Source organism: Notamacropus eugenii, chromosome 3 (assembly GCF_028372415.1).
Source record: "Notamacropus eugenii isolate mMacEug1 chromosome 3, mMacEug1.pri_v2, whole genome shotgun sequence".
NCBI lineage: Eukaryota > Metazoa > Chordata > Mammalia > Diprotodontia > Macropodidae > Notamacropus > Notamacropus eugenii.
Window position 1 is genome coordinate 203,906,857 of NC_092874.1, and position 14,206 is coordinate 203,921,062.

At 41.9% G+C, this 14,206-nt stretch overlaps 1 protein-coding gene across 3 annotated transcripts in view; it reads left to right on the plus strand.

Annotated features, from left to right (window-relative positions):
- The first annotated feature begins 7,504 nt into the window (after positions 1-7,504).
- The window catches only part of B4GALNT3 (beta-1,4-N-acetyl-galactosaminyltransferase 3), a 146,209-nt gene continuing 139,507 nt past the window's right edge, over positions 7,505-14,206 (plus strand). For 2 of the 3 annotated variants that reach the window (XM_072654084.1, XM_072654085.1), the window contains exon 1: positions 7,508-7,709. In XM_072654084.1, the coding sequence (XP_072510185.1) occupies positions 7,541-7,709 (169 nt within the window). In that variant the 5' untranslated portion in view covers positions 7,508-7,540. Of the gene's footprint in view, positions 7,710-14,206 lie in introns of all 3 variants that reach the window. The other variant, XM_072654088.1, reaches the window with a different exon arrangement.

A 14,206-nucleotide genomic window follows, 5' to 3' on the forward strand; every position in this document is an offset into this window, starting at 1 on the left:
ATTACATTCATATACCACAACTTGTTTGGCCATTCCCCAAATGATGGGCATCCCCTCAAAAAATAATAAATTTTTGCAGATGATATGATGGTTTACTTAGAGAAACTTAGAAAATCAACTAAAAATTATTTGAAATAAGTAATAACTTCAGAGAAGTAGCAGGTTATACAACACATCTATATAAATCATTAGCATTTCTGTATCTTACCACAAAAACCAAGCAAAAAGAAATAGAAAATTTCCATTTAAAATCACTATAGAATGTATAAAATAATTGGGAATATAGTTAACAAGATACATACTGGAACTATATGAGTACAAATATAAAGGAACTATGGAAGTAAAGATAGACTTGAATAACTGGAAAAATAGTAATTTCTCATGGGTAGGCTGAGCCAGTAGAATAAAAATGACAATGCTACATAAATTAATTTACTTTCCCAGTGCCATAACCAATGAAACTACCAAAGGATTATGTTATAGAGCTAAGAAAATGAATCATTTGGAAGAACAAAAGGTCAAGAAATCTCAAAGAAAATCTTTTTAAAAAGTGGGAATGGAAGGGAGGGGGGCTAGAAGTGACATCTCTCTAACTATATTTCAGAGCAATATTTATAGAAACAACATAGTATTGTTTAAAATTAGGGATATTATTCAGTGGAACAGATGAGGCACACAACACTTAAAAACAAAGGAATCTAGTGGCTTAGTGTTTGATAAAACCCAAAGATCATAGTTAATAGGGTAATAACTCACTATTATACAAAAACTGTTTGAAAAACTAGAAAGAGATCTGATAGAAATTAACATTTGGATGACTACTTCATACCATATACCAAGGGAGGCTCCAAATGGATACATCATTTAGACACAAAAGCATTTATTATAAATTAGAACGTAAAGAAGAAATTACCTTTTGGATCTTTAGATAGGGGAAGAATTTGTGACAACGGATAGACAGATCACAGAAAATAAAAAGGATGATTTTCATTACATAAAACTAAAAAAAATTTTGTACAAATAAGATGGATGTAGCTAAAATTAGAAGAGATAGCTTTGCAGCAAGTTTTTATGCCAAAGAACTTACTTCCAAGATATGTAAGGATAGGATTCAAATTTACAAAATTAAGACCTAGTCTCCAGTTGATTAATGGCCTAAAGACACAAATAGGCAGTTTTTAAAGGAAGAAATCCACACTATTAACAAATGTATGAAAAAATACTGCAAATCACTAATAACTAGAGAACTCTGTTCTCTGGGCAAGAGGAATATAAAAGTAGTTTTTGAGGCTTTGATGTGGAACATGAGACCCCAAGGAACCTCCTTGATGAGAGCTTTTAAAAGTTTTCTTTCTAGATCATTTTCTTTTGTGTTATGTTTTGTTTTGTTTTATGGTTTCCCTCATTCATTTTAATTCTTCTATTCAACATGGCTATGGTGAAATTGTATTTAATAGGAATGCATGTGTAGAACCTATATAAGATTGCAAGCCATTTCAGGGAGGGAGTGCGGAAGGGAGTGGAGAAGGAGGGGGAGGGAAAAAAAATCTAAGATATATGGAAGTGATTGTAGAACACTGAAAACAAAATAATTATTAAAAAAAAGTTTTCTTGCTAGACGTTTTTATTTGTTTTATCCTCTAAACTGTTTTAAAATATCATTAAGAATTGCTTCTACCTGAGAGTACTGGAATGATTTTAGTAAAAGGACTGCTTGTTTAAACTCTTTGTCCCTGAATGGTCCATTATACCAGTTGCAGGATATCAAAACAGACAAGATGGTTTCAGAGAAGCCTGAGAAGGCTTATATGAACCGATGCAAAGTGAATGAGGAAAATAATTGATAATATTACAAAAACATTGTAAAGACAAGTAACACTGAAAGACTTAGGAACTCTGATCAATGCAATGACACAGGGGTGTCTGAGGACCAGAGATCAGATGGTGAAGAATATCACCCATCCCCTGACAGAGAGGAAATGGATTCAAAATTGTCAATGAAACATATATTTTTGAACATGGCCATTGTGGGAGTTTGTTTTATTTGTTACTTTTTCTTTTGGTGAGAAGGTATGAGAAAGAAAACAAATGTTTTTTAATAAAAAAATTTTTTAAATGAAGTCCTTTTATATTTTATTTTATATTTCAAACAGGTGATCAACATTTTATATCTCAGTAGTTTATTTAACATATTGAAAATGTATGGGAGACAATTTTTAGCATACCTACAGAAATATGCTGCCTTACTACTTCTGAACCTCCTCCTGTAGTTGTCAAAAGGGAATAAGAGTACCAGGGCTCAGCTCTCTGTCCAGTCTTAGCACAGGGAGAGCAAGGATGAATGCTAGAAGATAGATAGGTCTCTCAACCTTCTTATTAGTTGCTGAATTTTTCAGAGGCTTATATCAAGGTTTTCTCTCGAAGGCAAAGAAAAGGCAAGATGGAAGGGCAGACCCACAAGAGACTTGCAATTCCCTGTACTTGTTCTGGTGGTACAGCTGGACCCAGAATCAGAAAAATCCATGTTCAAGTCTAGCTTCAGATCTAGGAATAGAACTCTGGGCAAATCACTTAATCTGTATTTGCCTCAGTTTTCATCACCTGAAATGGGAATGATAATAGCATCTACCTGGCAGGGTTGTTGTGAAGATCAAATGAGAAAAGCTTTGTGAAAACACTTAACACAGTGCCTGGCACATTAATAGGTGCTATATAAATGTTTCTTCCCTCTTTTCCTCCCTTCCCTGTTCCTCAAACTACCACGTCTCTAGATCCTGAGGCAAAATAATAATTTTAGGGAGATGTAGGTATGGCATGAGTACTGGTTACATCGAATTCCAGGTGTTTTTCACACATTTTCTAAACACCACATAGGAGACATAGAGGAAGGTGTTATACTAGCATCCTTAAGTGCCATTGATCACCCTTTCTTTCTTAGATTCCTCCAACCATCTGAGGCCAACCTTGTCCCATACCACCTGTAGCATCATAGTATTTAGAGATGTCAGGAAACTTAGAGATCACCTAGTTGAATCTTCTCTTGTTAATAAGAGTTTGCATTTACACAGTGCTTTAAAGCTTGCAAAGCACTTTACATATGTTCGCTCATGTTCACCTCAACAAGTCTGTGAGGTAGGTGCCTTTATTATACTCACTTTACACCCACCAAAACTGAGGGACAGATAAAGTGACTTGTCTAGGGTCACACAGATAGCAAGTGTCTGAAACACTTTGTTTGTTATCATCCAGAATGTTCATCATTTTGCAGATAAGGCCCAGAGGGAGGAAGATTTGTCCAGGGTCATATGGACAGTAAGAAGTAGAACCAAAATTCAAACACAAATCTGATTAAAAATCAAGCGTTCTTTCCAAATACCAAATGGCCTCCCAAATCAGGTAAACCTAGGGGCCTCAACTTGGCCTTTCTTAAGAAGTTATAATGGATCATCTCTTATTTGGGGGGTAGGACCTTGTGTGTGTGCATTCACCTTCTGTTGATATTGTTGGTACAACCTTGCTATGCCAGAGCCCAGAGCATTATAAACATCACGATGGGTATCGTTTTTCCTTTCAGGCTCAGATGTGCAAGATGACCCTGTGAGACGTGACAATGAGCAATTATCTGAAGCTAAAGGATCCAGGGGATCCAGAATCCAAGCAAAATTACCATAGCAAGGGGTAGTCAGAACATCAAAATAGCAAAGTACAGAGCCTCCAAAAAGCGGTTCCCCAATACTCTTTAGTCACATGCTGTCACGGCAGGGTGAAAGCAACTGTGAACTCTTTAACTGATTTGAGAAAGGGTTTACATTCCAAAGCCTGGAAACTCCCTTATTTTCAGCACTGACTGATTAATCCAAAATAAAGATTTGAAGCAAATAGTGTAAAACCAGGAAATGGGAGACATATTTCAGGGGACATATGCCTCAAACTCTCTCTTTCCACCTTGGGTAATATTAGTACAGGAGAGGCATATGGGACAAGGAGAGGGGGACAATTATGTCCCAAAGGCCAGGGTTGCAAAGATCTTTCCTATGACTCATTCTGCAGTGGAAGTCTTGTTATATATGTATAACTGAGTTAAGGACCAAAGGAAATACAAAAACAAGAACGAAATCTTTATGAAGAGGAATAATCATAGTTTCTAGCTACAGTTGGAGAAGATAATTTGTAAGATTTCTTAATCTCCTAGCCCACAGTCATTTACTACATTATATTTTGTGCTGCTTACAGCCAGTACAATTCCTTTGGCATTTATACAATAGACATATTGATAGTTATCATCTGCACATACTTCTTTTCCCTCAACTGAATTGAAAACTCTCTGAGGACAGAAACTATATCATATGCTCATTTGTGTTCCCAACTTTGTTCCCAGCAGTGGTTTAAACACAGTAGTAAGTGCTCAAAACATATTTTGATTGGTTGGTTGAATATAGTCAACCTTCAGGGTTAGAAGTGGGTTATAGAGATACCACCTTTTTTTCACCCATGACAACCATCTGGAAAACAGTCAGTCCGAAATCAGGATTTGCCTATCTTGGTATGAGAAAGAGTCTATGTACAGGAGCAATGGTCACTGCCCTTTTGACATGGCTAGACGTGCATGAACTATTGACATTTTGACCTTTTGACTCTGAAGATTAACCAATAAAGTGCACTTCTTTGGAATTTTAGGGTGCCATTTTCCTAGGGAATTCTGCTAGGGGAATGTGGAGAAGACTCAAGGATAATTAGATAACTATTTAAATATTTCATAGGTTATCACATGGAAGAAGAGTTACGCATTTTGCTTGACATCCCAGGGCAGAACTACAGAAACTAGACAGAATTTGTAGTGTGACTTTTCAGCTCAATATAAGGAAAACTTCCTAATAATAAGATGGATCCAAATCATCCACAACACGGGGAGGTAGTGAATGAATTCTTTGCCCCCGTTGTTCAGTTGTTTTTTAGTAGTATCTGACTCTTTATGACCCCATATGGGGTTTTCTTGTCAAAGATACTGGAGTGGTTTGCCATTTCCTTCTCCATCTCACGTTACAGATGGGAAAACTGAGGTAAACAGGGTTAAGTGACTTGCCCAGGGTCACACAGCTAGTAAAGTGTCTGAAGCCAGATTTGAACTCAGGAAGATGAGTCTTGCTTACTCCAGGACAGGCAATCTATCCACTGTACCATCTAGCTGCCAGAAAGATTTTTTATACTGGAGGTTGTTACACTGAGGTTGGATGACTATTTCTCTTGAAAGTTGTAGAAGGAAATTCCCAGATGACCTCCAAGATTCTGTAGATAAGTGCTGGGATAATTCTCAGCCTTATAACTATCCACAAACAGAACCCACATTATGTGTAGGGCACTTTGTTAGGTTCTAGGTATAAAATACTGTCCCATTACTTTGGGGATTTATAACATACGAGTATTTGTTTGTTGTTTAGTTGTGTCTGACACTTTGAGACCCCATTTTGTGTTTGTTTTTAGCAAAGATACTTAAGTGGTTTGCCATTTCCTTCTCCAGTTTATTTTACACAGGAGAAATCTGAGGCAAACAGGATTAAGTGACTTGTCCAGAGTTGCATGACTAGTAATTGTCTGAGATTGGATTTGAACTCAGGAAGGTAAGTCTTCCTGATTCCAAGCCCAGCGCTCTAGCCACCTAGCCACCACTGCCAATGCTGCAGTTGCTCCCACCATTGTCTTCAAAAACAATAACAACTGAGAGGACAGCAGGCATAGGCCTGGAGTGAAATGACAATACAAAGTAGTGTATGCTGAGCAACAAATGATCAGAGAAATCGTAAGTCCTGAGTTACAAGGAGTCACAGAGGAACCACTGAAGTTAGGGCAGATGAGGGAGGTTCATGGAGAGAAAGAGGCTTGAGCTAGACCTCCAAGGAAAGGGGCAGCTGCTGAGCAAAGGTATGGACCACATAAGGCATATTAGAAGGACAGTAAGCATATTAGTTTCCCTAAAGTAAAGGTTCAAGGGGAGGAGAATGCTGAGAGAAAAGTTTGGAGAAAGTCACAGAGGGGCCAGTTTCCGCAGATCCTCCATCGCCAATCTAAAGAGTTTGGATTTTTATCTTATAGACAAACAATTGAGAATTTTTCAGTACAGGTGACAACGCAAATCAGTATTTGAGGAAGATTAACCTGGCAGTTGTGTATATGACAGAATCGAATGGAGGGAGGCAAGACTGGAGGGAGGTCAATTAGAAGACATTGCAATAGTCAAGTGGGAAAGCCATTAGAGCCTGACTAGGGTAGTGGCAATGGGAATTCAAAGGGATGGATGCCAGAAAGTATTACAAGTGCTCACTTGTGCTATTACAAGTACTTTCTTTGTATTCTCCATGCTCAGTACAGTCAGGTAATTTGTATGTTATTCACTTAATATAAAAGCACAGAAAATGTTCTGATCCTCCACTTTTGTGCCCAGTGCCCCAGGCTGCTCTTCCTCACCCCCTTTAGGTCAGCACTTTATTTTTTCCTAAGAAAGGCAGAGTGGTGTAGTAGCAGGACCAGCGCACTAGGAGGTTGGGAAATAAGATTCTCATTTCTTCCACCACTTGTCAAACGTAACCTTGGGCAAATTACTTAATATTTCTTAGACTTAACTACGTCATCTGTTTAAAAGAGGTATAAATAACACCACCACCGACTGAAAGCAAGGGGCTGGAACATATGACCTCATGAGGTCTCCTCCAGCTTTAAGATTCTTCCGCACTCTCCAACATCTGTCTCCCTTCTTTCCATCCCATAGGGAAAACTACCAGCTGGACTCCGGCTCGGGGCCCTCCGCTGCCAGGCTGTGACCAACCTCGCCGCCCTCCACCCCGCCTCCCAGCCACAGGGTCGTTGACCTCACGACTTTTCTCCTCCTCCATCACCATTCCTCCATCCGCGCTCCAGCTCTCTGGTCCTCCCAGCCCTGGTTGCCGGAGTGACTTTCTTTTTTTCCTCCCTCGGCAGAGGAACTTCTTGGGGGCGGAGCCCACCTGTGAACTCGGGCAGAGGCAGGGAGTGGTGCCAAAGTGGGCTGGGGGGGACGGGGCGGGCCGGGGGCGGGACAGGTAGGGCGGGAGCTGCTGGGGAGAGAGGAAAGGGAAGGAATTGGGGGGTGGTTCGCAGCAGAGAGGAGGGCTAGCACGCGGGAAACCCTCCTTCGGGAGCCGTGTGTGTGTCTGGGGGGCGGAGAAGACGAGAGGGTGTGTAGAGCGGAGGACAAGCTGCGCTGAGCTTGAGGACAGTCGGGGGAGGAGCCGGCAAACCGCTCCCGGAGACACCGACCGGCCCGGCGGATCGGCCCCAGCGCAGCCAGCCCACCCCCGGAGCGCTAGCGCCGGGAGCATGAGCCGGCGCCCCGCTGGAGAGCTGCCGGGCTAGGCGGCCGTGGCGTCCGGAGAAGCTGGGCTGGGGCTCCGTGCGCCCGGGGCGCTGGGCCGGGCCCGGGGGCCGGGGCCGGGGCCGGGGCTGGGGCTGGGGCTGGGGCTGGGTGGGGAGCAGCCCGCGCAGGCGGCGGCGGCGGCGGCGCAGCGCCATGGGGAGCCCCCGGCCCGCGCTGCTCCTGCTCCGGCTGCGCCCGGTCAAGCTTCTGCGAAGGCGCTTCCGGCTGCTGCTGGTCCTTGCGCTGGTGTTCGTGGGACTCTGGACTCTCTATCTGGAGCTGGTGGCGTCCGGCGAGGTCAACGGGAACCCCCTGTATCGGAGTAAGTAGCCCCGGAGGCTGGGGGTGATGCAGTGAGGGGGGCCGGACGGGAGAAGCGCGCCCGGATGGGCGGCACGGGAGCGCCGAGCCTTCTTCGTCTGGGGAAGGAGAAGCGGAGGGCTGCCTAGACCAGCTTCTAGCTCGCCCAGGTGCTCAGCCCCAGCCCGGCGCTAGCGCAGCTCCCGAGAATAGCCCGCGGGCGCTGAGGGGCCGGGACTCCTGGGTTCCCTTTCAGGGACCCTGCCGCTGACCAGCCGGGCGGTTTCAGGGTGTCTTCAGGCTCCTCGCTGCTTGCTGAATGGGGATAAAGCAGCCCCAGCCGCCTGGCAGGATGCTGGGAAGGCTGGGGCACTCGCACGTTGACGGGCTTTCCGACTAGCTAGCGCTGCATCCACGTGATGCCCTCAGCTCGTCTCTGCTGGTGCTGCTGGGTTCAGAACCGCGATGCCCAACCTGAAACTGCCCAGATCTGCCCTTCTAACGCGACGTCCTTCAGTGCCAAGCCTCAGACCCGGCTCCCTTCTATGTGGAGCTTCCGTTGCCTTCCAGTTCTTTGTTTTTCTTAAACTTAGGACCTCGAATTTCCCTAAACAAGGTTCACGTTTAAAAGTTAGAATTCTAGTTAGAAGCTAGGCTTTACTGCTCTCTACCAGCGTGACCTGGGGCAAATCACTGAACCTCTCTGGGTCTCAGTTTCCTCATACATCAGATGAAGACGATGGAACTCTAAAGTGCCTGCGACCTTACCTATTCCTTTCCCACCCCAACCTTCCCTTCTTTGGAGTCCAGGTTTCCCAACGCTTTACCATTTCGCCTTCTACCCCCTGGTACTCATCCCGCCCACCGGTATTATCTCTGCCTTAGTCTCCCCCTGCACACTGCCCCACTCCTTAGAAGCAGCCCACCCTGCCTCCTGCATCAGTTGTCATTTCTGCTTCGACTCTGGATTGACTGGGCAGTCACTTAACGTGGTTAACAGGATTTTACTGAGTCAGTCCCTAATCTGAGGATGACGAAATAGCGGGCCACAAACTGCCAGTAATCAGGTAGCCTTTTAATTGATGAGTCACTTTAGGAGGGACAGATTTGTGAATCTCCTGTGAAATTCTCCTGATCAGAATTCCACCTTGCTGAAGTGAAGGCAAAGGTTATATACATAAATCATAACGGGAAAGGAAAGTGGAAGGTGGATCACAGTCTTTCCTAGGGCCAGAGTGGTTTCCTGACCAGCCCACAGGTGCCCTGAAGTTCTGTGGAAAGGGCATTATGCAAGTCTTTGGGGGTGGTTCCTTGGAGGGGCACAGGACTAGAATTCTCTGAAGGAAACAGGTTCTACAGTCCTTGATTCACTTCACTTCAGGTACACAGGCAGTGATTGTGAACATTGTCAAAGTTTGATTGATCATTTCAAGCTGTGATGTACACTTCTGACTCACAAGCCAAATGAGGCAATTCTGAAAAATCTAATGTATTAGTATATTCATTACAATATGATGTAGATTAATATGAAAATTATAATTTCCTCCACAGTATCATCCTACTGCTTTTCTAGCTCTTCCTTCCTCTTTCACCCCATAGGCATATTGTCTGGTATTCTAGCCATTTTGTTGGTGTGATTAACATATTGTGATCTTTAGAAAGGAAGAAAGGAGAGGGCAGCTAGAGGGTTCAGTGGACAGAGCATTGGCCTTGGAGTCAGGAGGACTTAAGTTCAACACTTACTAGAAGTGACTGGACAAGTCACTTATCTCTATTGCTTCCCTCAAATCCCCAAAAAGGGAAAGAAAGAAGCACTTATTAAATGCCTACTATGTGCCAGGCACTGTATGAAACATTTTTCAAATATCTCATTTGATCTTCACAACAACCTTGGAAGGTAGGTGCTGTTATTATCCCCGTTTTATAGTTAAGGAAACTGGGGACAGACAGAGATTAAGTGACTTACCCAGGGCCTTGAAGCTTGTAAATGTCTGAGGCCATATTTGAACTCAGGTCTTCCTGACTTGAGGCCCAATACTCCCTCTACCATGCCACTTTCTACGATGAGCCGATATCAGACTTAATAAGGCAATAAACATTAAATACCTACTTGTTTGTCAAGTACTGGGTTAAATCTTTGGGGATTCTAAGACAAAAGCAAAACAGTCCCTGCATTCAAGGAATTTATATTTTAGTGGGGGAGGTAATACATATACTCATCAGATATAAGGTTACCTTGGAGTGGAAGGCATTAGCAGCTGGTGGTACCAAGAGGCTTCCCTGACACTTGAATGGAATCTTGGAGGAAAAAAGTATTCCAAGAAATGTTGGTATGAAAAGAGAGGATTTTAGATTTGGGGAACACGCAGTGCTAAGGATTGGAGAAGGGGAAGGAGAGTTCTATGAGGAATGGAGAGTAGATCAATGTGGTGGAACCATAGAGAATGTGGAGGAAAACAATGGGAATGAGTCCAGGTTCTGAACAGCTTAAAATGCCACAAGTGTTTATATTTGGTCTCAGAAGAGAATCTCTAGAGTCATTGTGTAGCGACCTTGTCTTATCCAGTAAACTCTAGAAAAACATTTTGGTGGCTGTGGGGAGGATGGATTGAAATTGGGAGACTTGAGGTAGGGAGACCAGATAAAAGAGTATTGCAGTCAGCCAGGCCAGAAGGAATGAGGGCTTCAACTGTTGATTAGGGAGAAAGGAGCCCATCCAAGAGATATTTTGGAGGTAGAAATGACAAGATTTAGCAACTGATTGATAATATGGAGTGAGTAAGAGTGAGGAGAATGAGGCTGACCTCAGAACTGGAAGGATGGTGGTATCTCTGACATGATAAGGGAGTTTGGAAGAAAGGTAGATTTGAGAGGAAGGACAATGAGTTCATTTTTGAAATGTTGAGTTTGAGATGTCAGTAATATCCATAGGATGTCAAATTTGAAATGCTTATTAGGCAGTTCATGATATGGGACTAGAGCTCAAGAGAGAGTCAGATTTAGGAATTATCTACATAGTGATGGTAATTATATCCATGGTTGCTGATAAGGTCACCAATGAGAGAACATTGTGAGGGAAGAGAAGAAGGGTCATGCCCTCTGTTAGTAGGCATGGCATAGATAATGGTCTGGGAAAGGAGAATAAGGAATGAAACCAAAAAGACAAACAGTGTGTTCTGTCCCCCAAATACAAAATACAAGTGATACCAGTGTAATTGAACCAGTCCCTACCTTCAGAGAACTTACATTCTATTGGAGGCATACAGCATTCACAGATAATTAAAGACAGGATATATGCAAAAGAAATATGAAATGCTAGGGAAGGAGTACCAGCAACTGGAAAGTCTGGCTTGAGCATTTTCTTTGGAAGCTGAGATAAGTTTTGAAGGAGGCTGAATGATACAACATCAAGAAAGCAGAGTCAGAATAATATGTACATACAATTATATATTTTGTGGAGGACAACAGCAACAAAATCTGGAAAAGTACACTTTTTGAAGTGTAGTTTTGAAGAAATTACACAGGAGAAAAGGAAGCAAGTCAGATAGTGCTAACTTGCCAAAGTTAACATACATGTGAAAAATGAATATATGAATGAATGAAAAAATGAATAAAAATAGCAGTTTTGCATTTGACAATGGTTTCATTCTTGCTTTCTTTTTCCTCACTTCTCCCTTGTTTTCTTTTTTCTTTCTCTTTAAATGGTCATTTCCATGAGTATTCCCCCAGTAGAATGTTATCTTCTATAGGGCAGGGACTCTGTCTTATTGATACCTAATAAATGTCCATTGGATGTGATTGTGTGCCTGAATTTTGCTTTTGTTGATGTCATGAAGTTTAGCACAAGTCTGGTCTAATGCTAAGATGTCTTAACCATATGGTTTATCCTAAAAGTAATTCAATTAGAGTAAAATTAATCTGTGCCCAAAAAATGACAAAAGAGAAATTAGACTTGACTTTTGTGGGGGAGGCACTAGAAGGTGTAGCAACAAAAAGACTGGATGCAGAATCAAAGGATTTAGAATATTCCAGAATTCTGGCTTTGCTTCTTAGTATTTGTATGACCATGGAGTACTTTCGTTATCTTATTTGTAAAATGAAATGGTTAGGCGAGATGATTTCTAAGTTCCTTCGAGATCTGTGAATCTGGACAAGTCTCATAACCTTTCTGACCTCAATCTGCACATCTGTAAAATATGAGTAATAACACATTACCTTGCTGGCTTGTCATGGAAGTCAAATGAGATAAAGCTTTTTTGGTAAATCTTTTAAGTCTCTTTGTCAATGCATTCAGTTTTCACATATTCCCTCTCTGACCTAAAAAGGGGAAGAAAATCATTACCCAGTCTCCAAAGCGTCAGTCAGGGTCTGCACTTGACTGAAAATTTTTGAAAAACAGAAATCTGGCTCGAGTTGAAAAACCAAAATATAAGCGTCCCCAAGAAGAGTGGCTTTGGATGAGAAATACTGAGTCAAGAAACAAAAACAAAGAATTAAATTTCACCCCAGGGTAGTAAGGGAGGGGAATCTATAGGGGTTATGGGGAGGTGCTGCTGTTTACAAGTTGTGTGATCCTAGGCTTTACCTCTCAAAGCCTCACTTTCAAAAGGCCCACAATAGAGAAATCCCACAGAAGTGGCAGAGTCCAGAGACCAAAGTTAGGCACTGAGATTGAGGTGCATCGAGGAGATAGATGGTGTATAGTTTTCTGACCTTTGGTGGACTGCTACACTTGAAGTGGCTTAGTTTGTTGTGGGGTACTAGATCCATTAATGGTGCGTCAATGACTGGCTAATGATTTGGAAATCTGAATACCACTGCATATTGAAAGTTTGTCCTTTGTTCTGGAAGAGGACCAGGGACATCATGATGCCTTGACTTTTGAGTGAATTGGGTTTAAGTGACACAGAGCTTTGCAAAATCATTAGCCTCACTTTCTCCTCCAGAGTCATCAAAGTCCAGTGGCCAGACAAAAGTCAAGGTGATGGAAAGTGGAACCTTAGATATGGTGGGGAGAGCTGCATTTGGGACCAGAAGGAAGAGTAGATCTTAGTGGCTAGAAGAAGCTCTCAGGACTTTATACTAGCATGCAAAAGAGATGTGAAAGGACTCTGTCCTTGTAGCGCTGCACCTGGAATAATACTTAGTTCACTTTTGGGCACCACATTTTAGGAAGGACACATGTCCAGAAGACGCGGATATATGAGGAGCAAACTAAAAATCATGCTATACCAGAATTTGTCAGAAAATAAAACAAACAAACAAAAGAAAGAAAGAAAAGAAAACAAACAAAAAATCCGGGACATTTTAGTCTAGAAAAGAGAAGACATAGTTTGGATTGAACTAGGTTCAGTTATGTAAAGAGTCAAATAGGGAAGGAATTAGACATTGATCAACAAAATGTAAATTGAAAGGACTTTGATAACCACTTTACTGGAGGGGCTGTGGAGTAACAGGTACCTACTAGTATCTGCAGGTGGGATCTTGAATTGGTGCATTCTTTTTGGAAAGTAATATGGCTACAAAATTAGTCATATACTTTAACCCAGAGGTTCCGCTTCTAGGATTACCCTAAAGATATCACTGACAAGAGGGAAAAAGAATTTGTCCATACAAAACATTTATAGCAGCATTGTTTATTTGTTTCTGTCACTTTATTTTTCAATTAAATGTAAAAGTTTTTAACATTTGTTTTTTAAAATTTTGAGATCCAAATTCTCTCCCTTCTTTTTTTCCCTCCACGCTCATTGAGAGGGCAAACAATTTGATATAAGTTAAATAGTATAGTACAACAGAATATTTTACTTTATAAGTAATGACAATTCTGAAGAATGCACATGTAGTAAGTACCACCTCTGGGATACCTCTCCAACTTATAGGTTGAGTCCTCAGAGGGTGACCACTACCCATTTCAAGGTATTTTGTGGGTCTGAACTCCTAAAACTAAAGTTATCCCTTCCATATCATGACTTTCCCCATCTTAGTTTCCATATATCATGGATTGGCATAAGAAATTAAATGGGAATTTGGGGGGAGTTTTGCAGAAGCCGCAGAGGACATGTGATGGCTAGCAGACACAGAACCAAATACTTATCCCAAATTTTATAATAAAGTACTGTAAACACTCAATAAAAGAAAAATTCAGACATCTTCTCTGGCATGAAGAGAGGGCCAAAAAATTTTATGGGGATTTTCCAAATTGCGAGGGTGCTGTTTCCCAAACCTCAGCAATGTGGAAGGGGTAACTGTACAGTTTGCAAGCCTTGACTTCTCTGCTCACCTTTAATAATCAGCTAGCAAACACAATAAGCAGTAGAGGTTGTTTTGTGTTTTTGGTTTTTTTTTTTAGTTTAGGCTATATAGTAAGAACAGTTGCTACAAAATATTCCCCTTATAATCCTGGGACACATTCTCTCATGATATCACATCATCAATGGGGATAATGAGTGTACCTGTAAGGTACACTGATAGCAATGTACACAGAGAGGCCAAGGCAACTCTCATCTGTGGCACTGTGGG